This window comes from Saccostrea echinata, unplaced genomic scaffold, assembly GCF_033153115.1.
Source record: "Saccostrea echinata isolate AGI-Se365-2 ecotype Australia unplaced genomic scaffold, CSIRO_AGI_Sech_v1 ptg000002l, whole genome shotgun sequence".
Taxonomy (NCBI): Eukaryota; Metazoa; Mollusca; class Bivalvia; order Ostreida; family Ostreidae; genus Saccostrea; species Saccostrea echinata.
Window position 1 is genome coordinate 26,500,442 of NW_026889751.1, and position 17,040 is coordinate 26,517,481.

The following is a 17,040-nucleotide window of genomic DNA, read 5'->3' on the forward strand; positions in this document are numbered from 1 at the left end:
CTGGATCCGCGCCTGCCATTTCATTGAACGGGGTAAACCCGATAAAATAATCATGATGGTTGGGGGTAATGACGTTCGACGCGTCAGTTCTCCTGAAGAATTAGCTGGGAACTTAGAATCTATTGTCTCGGTACTCCATCGTAGATATGGAGTTTCCCAAATTCATGTGTGCAAACTATTGCCACGTTTCAACCAAAGTTTTCATTACAATGATATTGTAGACGAAGTGAATGCTCTGCTTAAAACTTCTATTCAAGACATCAAATTCGCTTCTTTTTGGGAGCATAATGACCTTTTCCCATCGCCGAATTGCAAGGCGTGTAGCCATAAATTCCTTCCAGACGGCGTCCATCTGAATAAACAGGGTAATGTCCATCTCTATCGGAGTTTGCGTGGTCTTATTTTATCTAGAATGCGATGAATGTGCTGACGATTAAAGTGACAGTACGGCGCATCTCATCAAAAAACTGACTAGATAAAATTTTCCCACAAGATTTGGAATTTTTTTACTACTCATAAATGTATAAACTTTCAGAAAATTACAACTTTTACAATTAAATAATTTGGATTATTTCATTAAAATTAATAGTTATTTATGGGACGTAAATATATACATCGCAACGTGTTCGGGGTTCCACATTCCATGCTATGCACGCATGCGTAGTTTTCATAAACAAAACAGCATGGTTAGAGAGGGAATCCCGGTAGGCCTACTACATTGACAAAGTCGACCAAAAAGAAACTGAAAATAGAACTTGAAAAAGCAACTTTCCTGACTAAAATTCAGTTTGGGGATTAACAAAATCGCTGGAAAAGGAAGAAACGGGAACTCGGCGACACTCACGCAGGGCTCTCGAAGGTTCTATTCGACAGGTTTGTTGATACTTGTTATCATTTCTCATTTTTCCGTCGCTTTCAAAGAAAAAAAATAGTGTAAACTCAACATAAAAAATACATCTTTGACTTATAAACATTGTTGCCATTTGAAATGCTAATTTTTTTTAACTGTGCAGAAAAATATTTAGTTTGACATTTGCCGCGATAACGTATGATTAGTTGGTTTTTCCTTCCTCGGACCCCAGTACACAAAACGTAAACATTTGTACTTTTAATTCTGTTAAATTCGCCTGAATGCAGACTAAAATCTTTACGATTATTATTTTAGATTATTTTATCAGAAAGTTATGATAATTTGTGTTTTTGAAAATTGCTTTCACCTAATATTCATTATAACTGTAAACTCTACAGTGCAGGCACGTGCCGTTTTAGAATTCACGTGGTACAAATAAACAGATCTAAAATTGCTCCAGTTCGTACGACCCTTGATTTTCCGGCAGATTCTAATTATGTTAATTTTGTTTGAGTAGAGAATATTTCTGTTTCTCAAACTGCTTACATCAACTTTATACCTTATTTCTTAATGACATATTGGGTAAATTTGGATGAAAAAGCACACATTTTGCAGCCGTACTGTCGCTTTAAGATTTCATTCGGTTAACAAACAGTTAAAATCTTAAAAAAAAAAAAAAAAAAAAAAAAAAGTGTAATAAGGAAAAGAAAATTAGAAATTAATTCGTAATATATATATATATATATATATATATATATATATATATATATATATATATATATATATATATATATATATATATATATATATATATATATATATATATATATATATATATATATATATATATATATATATATATACATATTATAGATCTAAAAACCTTATATGTATAAATTAATATGAAATGATATGGATTAAAAAATAATGATAATAAAAACAGTCCCTAAACACACGGCTATTTCTTTTATTTCGGCTTTAGGGCTTAATTGACGGGAGTGACACAATTTATTAAATGGTTCATGAGAATTTAATTATTTATTTAGCCTCCCTATCACTCATGTCATTGCACTGAATCATCAGAGTTGAATTAATACAATTTGTGTGTTTTTAATTCTTTCATCATTTAGGCAAATGCTATTTAACTAGAATCACAATAATTTACTTGTATTTGCCTGAGAGAATTTTAATTATTTATTTATTTAGTTATCTTTCACGCCTCCTGCAGGCTCACCTCATTGCACCGGAATTAACACAATTTACTTGTGTGTTTCCTGACATGGTTTTATTTATGTATGCCTCCCTGAGGCTCATCTCATTGCACTGGAATTAACACAATTTACTTGTGTGTTTCCTGAGATGGTTTTATTTATGTATGCCTCCCTGAGGCTCATCTCATTGCAATGGAATTAACACAATTTACTTGTGTGTTTCCTGAGATGGTTTTATTTTTGTATGCCTCCCTGAGGCTCATCTCATTGCACTGGAATTAACACAATTTACTTGAGTGTTTCCTGAGATGGTTTTATTTTTGTATGCCTCCCCGAGGCTCATCTCATTGCACTGGAATTAACACAATTTACTTGTGTGTTTCCTGAGATGGTGTTATTGTTGGATGCGTCCCCGAGGCTCATCTCATTGCACTGGAATTAACACAATTTACTTGTGTGTTTCCTGAGATGGTTTTATTTTTGTATGCCTCCCTGAGGCTCATCTCATTGCACTGGAATTAACACAGTTTACTTGTTTTTTCCTGAGATGTCATTTATTTTGTATGCCTCCCCGAGGCTTATCCTACTCTATTTTCGTTAACGCATTTTACCGAATATTCAGAATATAATAAGTAAATAAATTGAATTAAAAAAAAAAAAAGAAAAGGATAAAATTAAAAAAAAAAAAATCCTCGCTTATGGTTCGCTGAGGATCATTTTACTGCACCTAATCAGTAATCAAATAAATTACTGGCTTGTTCCTGTGAATCTCTCTGTTATGCCATCGGAGGCTCGTAATCAATTCAGTGTACAGTAGTGAGTTAAAGATCAGTATTCCGGAATTTCAACGGTTGATAATATTCCATTTTTCTGTTTATAGCGACCGGATGTTGATATACTATGCGCATTCTATTTATAGTGATCAATAGAAGAGAACAATTTCTATGAATATGTACACTAACCAAATGCAGTTTATTGAACTTTCAGTTACCTATTCAACAAATAATATGTTAGACGGTGTGACCGTTGGTGAGGGCGGAGCCATCAAGTGAACATTTCTACATTTTATTGTTTAATAATAAGTCAGTGTTAAAATCAAATTGTGTGTAGTTAGTGTCAGAAAATCATAACAAAGACCTCAGTCTTTAAAAAAAAAAAAAGAAGCTTTTAAGTTCACTTACCTCAATTATTTTTCATTTCAAATAAAGAAATTTAAGGGTATTTAGTTTTATAAATCTGGAATACTTTTTCTAAGATATTTCATCATGAATTGCCTAGCCAGAGCACTTAAAATCAAGTATCATAACGGGGAAAGAGCGTGCACTGGACCAGTCAAGGATTCAACCTACCAAAGCCCACAAACTCTTAATCATTAACTCTTTCACCTATGTATCTATCCAACAATTAATAAACGAATATGCCTGAGCAACATTTCTTTATCTTACACGACTTAATTTAAAAATCCCAATCCAGAAAAATCAAGGCATTTAATTCTCATCTTTTACTTCCAATGCATGGTCATGACATCAAATACAAACAAGGACAATTGTCAGGGAATACATCGGAAGTCGAACTTGGGACCCAAAGTACAGAAAGATGATTTAACTCCTGGGTTATCAGGACACTTGGAAACTGATCATCTGACCAACACTAGGGCTGTGTATCGTGAGGGCTAAAAGTATCAGCATCGCAAAATTTCTGAGAATTATTTTCTTAATTTTATTGGAAAAAATGTAGAGTAAATTTAACGTTTCTGCATTTTAAAAAAACTAATCCGATTCGAATAGTGTTTAGTGCTTTCTAAAACTAACATAAAAGCAAGATAAAAATCTTTTCTGGAAAAAACAAATTTAACTCAATAAAAGGATTTTTTTTACAGATATTAAATTGTTTATGTGAAAACTATTAGAATTTTAAAACCAAAACTTGTGAATAATAGGGTACATTTCTGGGAAGTATCGATGTTTTGTGACATCCCTATTCACCACATAATTAATAAAAAGGATCATATATGGAAGATTAAAGAAAAAGGTATTTTAGTACTATGCAACAACATTGACCTCTTTACATGGATTACCATGGGTAATGTCAATTGAAGATTCTGTATTTGCGGGGTTTTTTAAGTCAAGAGAACATTAAACTTTATTAATATACATTTCATGTGTTTTGCAGTCCCTCAATGTATTGTTTAACTTAGTTTTTCTCATATGATTTTGGACTTTATACACTATCATAATCCACCATAGGTTCCAACTGGCTGAATAAATTTTAGGTTGTTCTATATTTTTAAAAGTACTTTTTTAAAATGAAAATTAGAAATCATTTTCTTTTATCATTTGAAGCGTATCCATAAATGAACATGTGTTTGATGTGGTAGTTTAAGCTTCAGACATGTCCAAAGATTCTTCTTTTGATGGGGAACTTTACGCATCTAAATTTGACACTTAAAAAATGATAAAACTTTTGAGAGAGAAAAAAAAATCACAACAACAAATATGAGACGCAATCCTCCACCTGCAAATGTATATAGGAACAAGCAGGTAATCAAAGACAAGAATGAATGAATTAATTAATTAATAAATGAAAAAATAAAATAAAATGCATACCCCTTCCCCCCTTCTTGAGTTCATACCAGAATTCAGTAAAGCTTTTCATGCAATATTTTACCACTGAAGCATTTTTAAAATGTATTATTCAAGAGGAAAATTACACCAAGTCACAAAAAATCTTTTATTTCTAGTTTGTGTATTGAAAATAATCCTGAAGACATTCATAGTTAATAAATTTTATTAACAAGTAAATTTGAGTTGTTTCTTTTCCCTAAAGTCTGGTGGAAGGGGCCACAGAAAGATCCGCCCTTCCATAGTATGTAGTACGCAGTCTAGACAGTGACGTCACTGGAATTCGTTAAACTGTTTTTTGTTTCACCAAAAACATATTAAGGTTTATTAAAAGGTGAATAAATTTGTTTTTAAAAAGAGGGTACGCATATGAAATATCAATTATTACAGGTTGTTAAAAATTCAACAGTTTCCGCTGATTCATGCAGTCAATGAATGACGTCACATGTCAGGTCCATGACGATCGAGTGCAAGTTAGGCTAGGCCTAGATGAAAACGAAAGTAACAAGGATGTGTACTATAAGGGTGTTTTTGATCATTAGAATTTATAAAACTTCATTAACGCAGGATTGGAATTAAAATTACGATTCTCCAGCATCTCGTTTATGCGGGAATTTGTCGCGAGATTCAAGATGGAAAAGACTATGGACGCCATATTGGCGACAAGGTTCTCAGTTCCATAGGTATTGTAATAAAAATATAGTTTACAATAGAATTCAATATATTTTACATACATACGTGTTACCTATAGGGAGAGCTTCGCTCTCACGGGCCCTTCGGGCCCGTGAGAGGGCTCCGCCCTCTATAATCATGCCACCAAAGAGAATATCTAGCAAATCTCGGAGAGTGCCAACTCCTGCCTCTCAACAAAACAAGAGACGACGGGTATCAACAAATATGGAAGCGGTCGAGACAGTTACGCCCCTATCCCCTGATGTCCTGGAAACCATTACCAGACAAGTAACCGAGCGGGTCACTGCTACAATCAGAGAGGAGTTGACAACGCTAATAACTAATGTGACCAGCAGCACCACAGCCACTAGTCAGGGGAGTATTAGTAATAATACTTCGGGGGTTTCTGTCAATAATGATCCAAGCTTAACTAATTCTGTTATTTGTGGGTCAGAATCGACTGCCCCAAGTACATCCAATGACCAAGCTATTCAACAGTCTGTTGAAGCCTTGGTAATTAACCATACTGAAAAAATAGCAGGTAAGAGTCCCAGTGGTTTTGTTAGTACAGCAGTCTAGATGCTAGGGTGTCGGACCAACTCAAGTCCAAAATATGGTCAAACCAGTATGTTGACTTCATAAAACTTCTTTCAAAAGATAAGCAGAAGAAAGGTAAGTTTTCTTTACAAGTTGAGGATGGCGACAGTCCTGGTAAGTTGACAATCCACCAGGTGGAGAATGATTCATCAAATGACGCATCTGTCTCCTCCATGCATGACTGGCTTACTGCATGGAACAGATTTTCTGCAATTTATTGCATGAAATACACTGATCAACAGGCAAAACTAGCAAAGCATTTAGAAGCAGTCAGGGAGATAGCAGACGCAAAGGGCAATTGGAAAGGGTATGATATAGACTTAAGAATGCTCGTGGCTCAGGGACAAGTTGCCTGGGGGGATGTCCACATGGAGTTGTATGTCAATGCCAGACTGACAACAACCCAGACAATGAAACCAAGCAAAGGTAGTAAAGACCTACAGTATAGATCAATTCCCAAGGGTGCCTGCTTCCAATATCATCAGGTAAACACTGTCAGGCAGGAATGTCCTGTCGTTTTCAGCATAGATGCTATAACTGTGCAGGGGTTCACCCATTTATTCACTGTACAAAACCAACTAAGCACCCCTTTCGTGTCATGCAAAAATATCAAAACCAAACAGGCAACACAAGTAAACAGTCTACCCAAACAAAAAAAAAACTCTACTGCCAAGCAAGGGCCCAACTCCAATCAAAGTAAATAGACTTGCTCACTGGTTATCTGGTTATGATAAAGATGAAACTAAATATTTGATTGATGGTTTTTCAAATGGGTTCTGTTTAGGATTCGAAGGAGAATGTCCGGGAATAGAGTCTAAGAATTTGAATTCTGCTATTGCAAAACCTGAAATTTTTGATCAAAAAATACAAAAAGAAATTTTGGCTGGTAGAATCCAGGGCCCTTTTGAAAGTAAGCCAATTCCTAATTTACAATGTTCACCATTAGGTTTAGTTGAAAAGAAAGAGCCGGGTGAATATAGAATGATTCATCATTTATCATACCCAGAAAACCAATCTGTCAATGATTGCATACCACCAGATGAGTCATTTGTTCAATACTCATCAATTTTAGATGCGATTCATTTTATAAAACAATGTGGGGAAGGTGCATTCTGTTGTAAAACAGACATTAAGTCGGCATTTAGAATAATTAATCTACATCACACACAGTTTAAGTTTGTCGGGTTTAAATGGGAAAGCAAATACTATTTTGATACCTGTCTGCAGTTTGGTCTAAGTTCATCTTGTAAAATATTCGAACGATTCTCAACAGCTTTGCAATGGATTGCACAAAATAAATTGGGTATATCTTGCATTTCACATGTGTTGGATGACTTTATTATTGTAGACAAATCACCGACACAATGTGTTTACAAGCTCAAAACTTTTTTGGCTATGTGTACAGAGATTGGGGTGCCTATTTCACTTGAAAAAACGTGTGGTCCCAAACAGGTGATAACCTGTCTGGGTTATGAATTGGATTCAATTAAAATGGAATGTAGACTTCCAAAAGACAAAATTTTAAAGTGTGTCAAGAAAATTCAATTTGCCTTGGAACAAACTAAGTTAACTTTAAAAGAACTGCAGTCAATTATAGGTTTACTGAATTTTGCTTGTAATGTAGTATTGCCAGGTAGAGCCTTTTTAAGAAGACTAATCGATTTGACCATTGGAATCAAAAAGCACTTTTACAGAATTAGGATGACAAAAGAAGTTAAGGAGGATTTGAATGTTTGGTTGGATTTTCTTTGCCATTTCAATGGTTCTTCAATGTTTCTCCCTGATAAATGGATAAGTTCAAGGGAATTAAAGTTATATACTGATGCCTCAGGTGTCATTGGATATGCTGCAGTTTTTGGTAGTCAGTGGTTTAAAGGAGAATGGAATACTAGTTGGCAGTACCAAAACATAGCAGTCTTAGAATTGTATCCCATTGTCCTGGCAGTACAAGTCTGGTCTAAATTTATGACAAATAAATGCATTTTGTTTAACACTGACAATCAAGCATTGGTTCATGTCATTAATAAGCAAACGTCTAAAGATAAACATATCATGTTTCTTTTGCGAAAACTAGTATTGACATGCTTACAATATAACATTTATTTCAGAGCAAAGCATTTGACTTCAAAAGAAAATTTACTATGTGATTGTCTTCCTCGTTCTAAGGTAAATCAGTTCTTACAACTGGCGCCATGGACAGACAGAAACCCAGTCAACGTGCCTCCACTTCCAAAATTTCCGAATTAACAAGTGACATCCAGAGACTCCTGGATACCAGTCTCACAAGTTCCTCAACAGCTTCGTACTCCCATGCATGGACAGTTTTTCAAAACTTTGCAAAGAAATATGGGTTTTTGGTTGAACTTCCAGTTAAACAACATATATTAGTATATTATGTTGCATACCTCTTTTCGAGGGACTATGCTGCATCGACCATTACATCTTACCTCTCAGCTATTAGTTACATTCATAAGCTTAACAATTTTGGGGATCCATGCTCATCCTTTTTAATACAAAAATTACTGTTATCAACCCGCAAACTGAAACCTTCACAAGATGTTAGGATACCTATTACCAAAAATATTTTACATCAAATATGCGACGATTTACCATTTACAGTTTCTAATGCATTTGAATCGGCCATGTTCAAAGCAATGTTTTTGTTGGCATTCTACGGGTTTTTAAGGGTTGGAGAAATAACATCTTACCAGAAAGTAATCAATAAGAATTTACTTCACATCAATCAGATTTGTATGGAACAAGACAAAATTATTATCAAATTTATTACATATAAACATCACATGGGTAAACCATTTTTTCTTACAATACATTCAGCAAGTAGCAAAAACCATTGTCCAGTTCAATGCCTCAAAAGTTACTTAAGTTTAAGAGGGATACAAAATGGGCCACTCTTTTGTTATGTGCCAAATATTCCAGTTACTAGGTGTAAATTTTCCGCAATACTTAAAAACTGTCTCTCATTTGCAAACATGGACATGAGTAGAATAACAAGTCATTCTTTCCGGATAGGCATGGCATCTCATTGCGCGGATATTGGCATGAGCGACAGCAAAATAAGACTCTTAGGTCGATGGAAATCGGATGCATTCAAAAGTTATATTAGGCCAATTAACCCTTCCTAAGAACAATGTCCATAGGCTATTTGTTAATGTTTAGGTGGACAGGCTCTATCGAGTGAGCAAGCGAATGGAGAACTTAATAGTGCCCGTGACATTGGTGATTGGTATGTGGACTCTAAAAGTGCGAGCTCAGGAACATATGTATATTTCCTGATAACGTTGAAACTAGGTGGGACATATGTTTATTCCTACTTATTTTACCTATAGTTAGGGTTACTATATTTTGATTTCATTTGTGTGATTAATACAAAATCGAATTCATCAGGAACATATGTATATTTCCTGATAACATTGCATCAAGGTGGGACATATGTTTATTCCTACCATACATGTTCTACCTATAAAGTTAAGATGACATTTCATTTTAAACTTGTGAAGTATACATAGCATGTATGTTTTGGGTGGGGCATATGTGTATCCTCACCTACCATGAATAGTAGTTGCATTTGTTGAGATAAGGCTAAGGTTTGCAGAGCATATGTCTTTCTCTGCAAAGGTTGGTCTTATTGGGTGTATCTGCACTTTGCCACTTTCATTTCTTTTTTTATGGTGCTGTTTTTCTTCTCTCCTTGGGGTCTGAACTTGATTAATTGGATTTAATCAAATACATGGCGGTTTCAGACCACAAGGAATAGATGTTTTGGAAATTAAGTAATCACATCATTAATTAGATAATTAATGGGAATTATTGATTAATATTGATTTGAAATATTAATTGGGTAGATAATCAAATATTTATAATTGTATATCAATTTTTAATAAGGTTATTATTACATAACCATTTAATGTGATTTACGTAATTATATGTAATCTAAATTTGGGATAATTAATAAAGTCACAGTGGTGGCAAAGTGCAACATAACCTTTTCTTTCTGTGTTATGTATTAATATGTATAAGATGGAGGGCTCAGGTGGTTTAAGGACATTAAGTTACACGAGTGGAGGAAAATCATACTATTCGAATATGCATCGAATTATGCTGTACTGAGAGTCTGGGGAATTCGAACATTATCAATTATGGATAAATGTCTTTAAAAAAGAAACAGTGTGTCCCTCACCCTTTCAGATTTCAGAAGAGCATAGTGCAAAAATGTAATAGGAACTAGGAGTAATGTAAGATTAACAATATCGTGTCAAAATTTTTTCGTATCATTATTTATGTCATAATAATAATAATAATAATAAATAAATAATCGAATTCCTTGTGATCAGAACATCATCAGATTATTGTGATTCTTCGAATGTGTTAAGAAGGATGGGGGGTTGTGGCCATTTTCAGACTATATTGATCTCCTTTAGACGAAGAGCTCCATATAAAGATATACAAAAATGATCAAATTTTAAAACTAAAATTTATGAAATTTTTCTTTGCCAAATGAAAGTTCACAGCTTAAGATATCATACCCTAAAAAATTAAGTTATATCTGATGGTTAATTTGTTGACCCCCCAGCCTCCTTAATAGAGGATTTAAAACACATAGATTCTATTCAGAATGTAAAAAAATCCGTGTTTTAACACAAAAATAGGATTTTCTTTCGTATCCTTGAAATCCCATTGTTTAAATATGAGAAAAATAATATGGCACCTTCATATGAAATATCTATTTAATTTTTGATAAAAAGTATAATATTAATGAAATTTAAAAACAAGGGTATACCATATAATTGGTTCTGTGGTTGGAAATTTTTGAGATTTGACTTCCCCTCTTTAATAGGCAGCAAATTACTATCTGCGTTTTTAATATCTACGGTTGCATTATACCACAAAAATTCATTTACAGGACATGAATACAGGATTTTAAGAAGAAGAAAAAATCCCGATCAAATAACCTAACTTGCACGTTACAATCCGTTAAACAGTTCACTTGTAAGTATTTAGTTAAATGAAATAACTGTTGTAGTTAAATGTACCTTGGTACATTGGTATACCTCGTATGTACGTTCTTGTTATATAGAAATTCACTGATGACGTTCGTCAATTTCCATCAGCTGCCACAGTATAACCCAAAGGAAAACGTTTTAAGCTTGGTTTTCTCATCACGATTAATAAAACAAATTATATGTTATCAAAACTTGGTATTTTGAAATATTATCATTGTGTCATATGTTTCGCTGTCAGACATTTTACCGATATACTACATTATTAATCAAAGATAATGCCACGCAGGGATTCATCATTATTCAATTAACCCCACCAAACCTGTGCTGCATGTATTAGAATTATTACTTTTAATTTGATAGACACCCCCCCCCCCCATATTTTAAGTCGAAAGAGCATACATGTGATAAGTCAAAGACCACAAAACTGTACAGGAGCCGTAAAAAAACTGGAATTTGGGTGAAAAAACTGTACACTGCCTATCAAAAAACGGTACAGAAAACGTTATAAAATATCGCTTAAATTCTTCTCATAAGGCACCTTATTTCTAAACCAACAAATATATATTGTTGCAAATGTCTTATTTTAAAAGTTATAATTGAGATTTGAATGCTTTAAAATTTCATATATTGTGTTTTATAATCACAATGTTCTTATGAATCAACTATAAATTAAGCTAGCTTAGATGTTAGTTTGTTTGCCAGCTTTATATAGTATTAACGTGAGAGTCAATGTCATCATCTTGTACATATTACTGATATATACATCAGCAATGCTAAATAACAGCAGCAAATACATTCATACATAAATTTCAGCACATAAAAACTTAAAACTATATCCTTTATTTCATTTAATCAAGATGATAAACATCGTATATTTTATACCTACGAAGATTTCGGTCAGATTCATGTATATTAAGTCATGTATATCAACTTTAGAAGTTGGCTTAATTTTTTTCAATCAAGTTACGAAACATTAACAGTTATAATTAAGTACCTCTTTAAAAATAAAGCTACCTAAAGGGGTATCTTGATACGGATTTATAGCAAGATAATTATCCCAATTGGCAGTTCACACCTTCCACGCGATGGTTTGTACACTACAATTATCGGAAGGTCAAGTGTCAAACACAGGTGACGTTTTCCAGTGTCTCGCGAGCGAGAATGAGAGGAAAATGGCGGCATTTAGCGAGAAATTCAAAATACTGTACAAATTTTCATATTCCGTGAATTTTGGTGTCCCGCCGGTACACGATGAATGGGCTCGAAAAACTGTACCTTTTCCATACGTACGCCGGTACATATCACATGTATGAAAGAGCACAGCATATCTATTGGTCCTTAACACCCCCTTCCGACGTTTCGGAAATCCAAAATGTTTATTCAGACTAAGAAATCCCAAGGTCATGTTTTTTTTTAATTTTATTTTTTTAGAGCAAAACATGTGTTTTCCTTTGAATTTAATCCCTAGTTAGGAGATACATTGTTTAAACACGAGGCATAAACATTCTATACCTACATGCAAACACACCTGTTTAAATCAAACTTGTCAACAACCCAACCAAACGCAAAATGATAAATGAGTGTTTTCACAAAGCATGACAATTTATACGTCATGAAGATAACCAGGGGGTTTCCATAGGTCTATTTTTGCCATTGTTTAAACTAAATGCGTACAAAATTATGCTATATAAATATGGTTAATCTTGATTTCATTTAATGTCAATCTGCATAATGGGAATGTATCAAGGATTTATAGCGTATGGAATATTTCTCTTGTGTTTTGTTTCGTCACAGAATTTAAAAAAAAAAAAAACAGAGGTAGGAAACATTTTCGTCAAAGAAGGGGGGGGGCAATATCCTATCAATATTATTTCAAAAACAGCTTACATATGTACCGCGTTTTAAGAAATGCTATTCCTTTTGGATTTTAATACATATGTACATGACTATTCATTGTACTACCAAAAAATGATGTCAAGTTATAGGGATGATATTGCATACCTTAATATTTTGAAAACTATGGGAAAAGATTATTAGATTTTCTGATTCTAAGATGAAGGATCCAGCATATAAGAATTAAAAAAAATTGCACTTTGTCGTTGAAATTTTATTTGATTATTAATTTAATACTTCGGCAACTGATTATTTTGCTTTATAAACAAAACATTTTTTAAAAAAACAGTATGAAAAATAAAACAGACAAATGAAAAAAATGGGTTAGTATGTTTGTTTCCTTCAGAAGTTTAATTGATGCAACATTTCCATCTCTATTTACATGCATAATTGACTGAAATAGTAGTTTTCTGGTGAGGTTTTATTAAAACGTTTTATGATACAACATAAATATCAATCGAAGAAACACAATCTTAATCTTTAAAAATGCTGTAAAACTGGCAATGGAAGACATTTAAACACTTTTAAAGGGTTTCAAAATTAAAATCAAAATTGAAAAATTATATGATGAAGTAAATTTTATATTTATTATCTAAAAATTTAACACTAAACAATAAAAATGAACGATTAAGTATAATAACTTAGAAGATTGATAATTCTGTATCTGGGGGGAAAAACAGAGCATAAATACAAAATCTGCTTAATGTAATTATAACAAAAAAATTCAATTTTTGACATTAATTTTTGAAGAAAGGGTAAATATTTTAGTTGTTCTAAAATCACTCTGCCAATCTTCAACAAAAATGACTGATCTCAATATCTATTAGTAAGGATGAATACCCTGTAAAATATTCTCAACATGAAAAACTCTGTTCCTAGTAAACCCCCTCCCCCTCCAAAAAAGAGCAAGGATTCAACATAATATTTTGGAGAGAAAGATGTAAGAATGTAAAATTTAAGAAGATAATAAGGAATTTATAAAAGAACGTTTGACAAATCTAATTTCAAAGCTTACTAAAACATAAAAATAACATTATTACAACTCTCTCTCTCTCTCTTTTCCTTACTCTCAATCTCTTGTGTTAATTTACATATATATAAAATAAAACGTCACAAGGTAGATAAATTATACTATATCACCAACAAATCAATTCATACAATTTAATTTAGATATATTATCTACATGTCACGTCGGAAATCGACTTCCGGTTTGCAAAAACGGTGGTAACCAGTAAAGTTGTCAATAAGGAACCAGTTGCTAGGGAAGCCGAGTTCGATCTTACACTTCCAAACGAAGCCTTCATTACAGCGTTCAAATTGTAAGTAACACATCAAACGATACTTCTGCAATTCTTTTCGTTTAATTTTCAAACATGATATCAAACAGGAAACATGTAGTGTTGAAGGATAATAAATGGCAAAGAAATCCATGGAAAAGTCAAGGAAAATGAACACAGGAATTTGAGGCTGCCAAAGCAAAGGGGCAGAGTGCTGGCCATATTGTCGCCAAGTGAGATAAATACATATTTCATCAATTAACTAATTGAACAGAACTTTTAATCAAAGTTCTATACCCAAAGACACTTCATAAGTAATTTGGCTATTTAACCACAACCTTAAGTAAAAAATTCTATTCCATTAATGAACAATTTATGATTGTTATTTGTCTAAAGAGAGAAAAATATCTAAAAAATTAAACTAAAGAATAAGCTCATTACCAGATACAAATTTTTCACAGACCTAGAGAAACAAACAAGTTTCAAATCCAGGTCAATGTAGCAGCCCAAGAAAAAGTGACGTTCGAGTTAACATACCGGGAACTTCTTAGACGAACTAAAGGCCTATACAACCATGTAATTTACATCAATCCTGGACAAGTGGTCGACGATTTAAAAATCAACGTCTTAATCAAAGAATCAAGAAATATCACAACTATCAAGACTCCACCAATAAAAAATGATCTTCTTACAGAAGATCCGGAAGGTATCGCAAAATATTTCATTCACTGTAGCAAACACATTCAAGTTCGATATTCGATCCTTGCAGTTAAGACTTGCGATTTGCAAAATAAAATTTGAACCTATTTGAGATATCAACCATAAGTTATATTGTATAAGGTTTAATTTTGTGAAGGATAATGAACGTTTTCTTCTGGTTTTAAGGAACAAACCAACTTGGCGTAGTTGATCGTATTTCTCCAACAAAAGCGTTTATTTCATACGAGCCGTCCAGAGCTGAACAAGAGTCTGGTATCTCTGGCCAGTTTATTGTCCAGTATGCATGATGTGGACAGAAGTGACAATGCAGGGGATGTTTTGGTAAATTCTACAACTTTTATGATGGCGTTTTTCTCATCTTAAACCATTAGAAAAATATACAAGTAATATAAAAAGGGATTTTAAAAACAACAACAAAACAAATAAGCATACATTTGCTTTTGATGAATTGAAAGAAAAAATAAACAATAATATTTGTATACATATCGTACAAATCTTCGCATAAATAAATATTACCAAAAAAATCCTCAGGTAATGGATATTTTGTGCATTTCCTTGCACCCGAAGGAATTGAACCGAAGCCAATGGATATTGTGTTCGTGCTGGATAAGAGTGGTTCTATGAGTGGAACTAAAATGAGACAGCTTCAAGAATCCATGTATAAAATTATAGACGATGTAAAACCGGAAGATAAAATTATGATTATTGCGTTTGATTTCTCCCTGTCGTACTGGAAACCGGAATTTGTACAGGCAACAGCTTCAAATGAAAACGCCGCCAAAGAGTATATAAAAGAGACCCCGGCAAGGGGAGGTACTTTCTCAGTTATTATATGAATAGTTGCTTATTATTTTGTCTGTTTTATTCGTATTTTTAGCTTATAAGAATAATAAGATAAAACAATCGTTATTCTTATATTTTTTCGAGATGATTTAGAACAAGCGGTTTATAGTTACAGTAATAGCAAAGTACTTAATATGCATACTGCAAAAATGTATACAAAAGGCGACTGTACATCACGAAAAGTAATAGTTCAATGATTAAAATTTCATTTCAGCTTATATCCATCGAATTTAGAAAAATTAAGTTATAATTCATAGAACATTTTTATCTCCTCTTTTCTTAACTATCATGAAAAATGTCAAAACACATGTATCTTTATTTTTCATCATTTAATTCAAGAAATATTTCACACCTGCAAAATATATGTATGCCTAACATAAATATAGCGGAGATTAGTGGAGGTTTTGCTAGCAAGAAAATTACAAAAAGATTCACCTGCTTTCAAAAAGGGAAAAAAATTATTTTGTTCATATTTTCAACCTTCAGCGACCAATATTGATCTTTCATTAAGAGAAAGGCTTCAAAAATTAATGCAAATAAGCGGAACCAAGGGCCGAGCACCTCTCATGGTTTTCTTAACCGATGGACAAGCCACGTCTGGAGAGACAAGAACTGAACGCATACTAGAAAATGTAAAGAAACAGAACGAAGTGGAACTGCCCATTTTCAGTCTCGCTTTCGGAAAAGGCGCTGACTTTGACATTGTCAAAAGGCTTGCAGCACAGAATAACGGATTTGCAAGGAAAATCTATGAAGACGCAGACGCAGCTCTTCAGATAGCAGGGATTTATGAGAAAATATCAACCGTTTTATTGAAGAACGTCTCATTCAACTATGTTGACGGAACATTGTATGACACCACAGTTACTGAGACTAATTTCAACACTTACTTCAAAGGTTCTGAAATGGTTGTTGCAGGAAAAATAAAAGATCTTACCAAGTTACAATCAGGCATGATCGTAGATGGAGAAGGAAGTAAAACCAAAGTCTCCCTTCGTGTACCTCCCAATCAGGGCATCATTATCCCATGGCCACGACCCCCATTCCCTCCATTTCCTCCCCGACCCAGACCATTCCCAACGCCTTCACCTCCTGTCACTACAAGAAATCCCGGAATGATGGAAAAACTCTGGGCGTATTTGTCTATCAAACAAATGCTGAGAGATAAAGATGCTCTCGATTCCGCGACAGAAATAAAAAAGAAGACAAAATTCTTCAGCTTTCTTTAAAGGTATAAATAAGTAAAGATTACATTTATTTATTGAGCAAAGCTTTGATAACTTAATAAAAAATAGATGCAAATGAAATCTTGAGAATTTGATTATGAATAAAATT

The 17,040-nt window shown here is 33.3% G+C and overlaps 2 protein-coding genes across 2 annotated transcripts; both read left to right on the forward strand.

The window, feature by feature from the left end:
* The first annotated feature begins 5,492 nt into the window (after nt 1-5,492).
* Nucleotides 5,493-9,094, forward strand: LOC133178195 (uncharacterized). The gene is made up of 2 exons (XM_061312945.1): nt 5,493-5,895; nt 8,118-9,094. The coding sequence occupies exons 1-2, from the start codon at nt 5,493-5,495 to the stop codon at nt 9,092-9,094; spliced, it is 1,380 nt and encodes a 459-aa protein (XP_061168929.1).
* Nucleotides 9,095-9,158: 64 nt separating this feature from the next.
* LOC133178196 (inter-alpha-trypsin inhibitor heavy chain H4-like) lies at nt 9,159-16,934 on the forward strand. Its single transcript, XM_061312946.1, is given in 9 exon segments — nt 9,159-9,212; nt 14,036-14,184; nt 14,272-14,315; nt 14,318-14,375; nt 14,604-14,848; nt 15,028-15,143; nt 15,145-15,187; nt 15,394-15,675; nt 16,192-16,934. Coding segments are annotated over 9 exon segments (1,734 nt in total).
* The last annotated feature ends 106 nt before the right edge of the window (nt 16,935-17,040 follow it).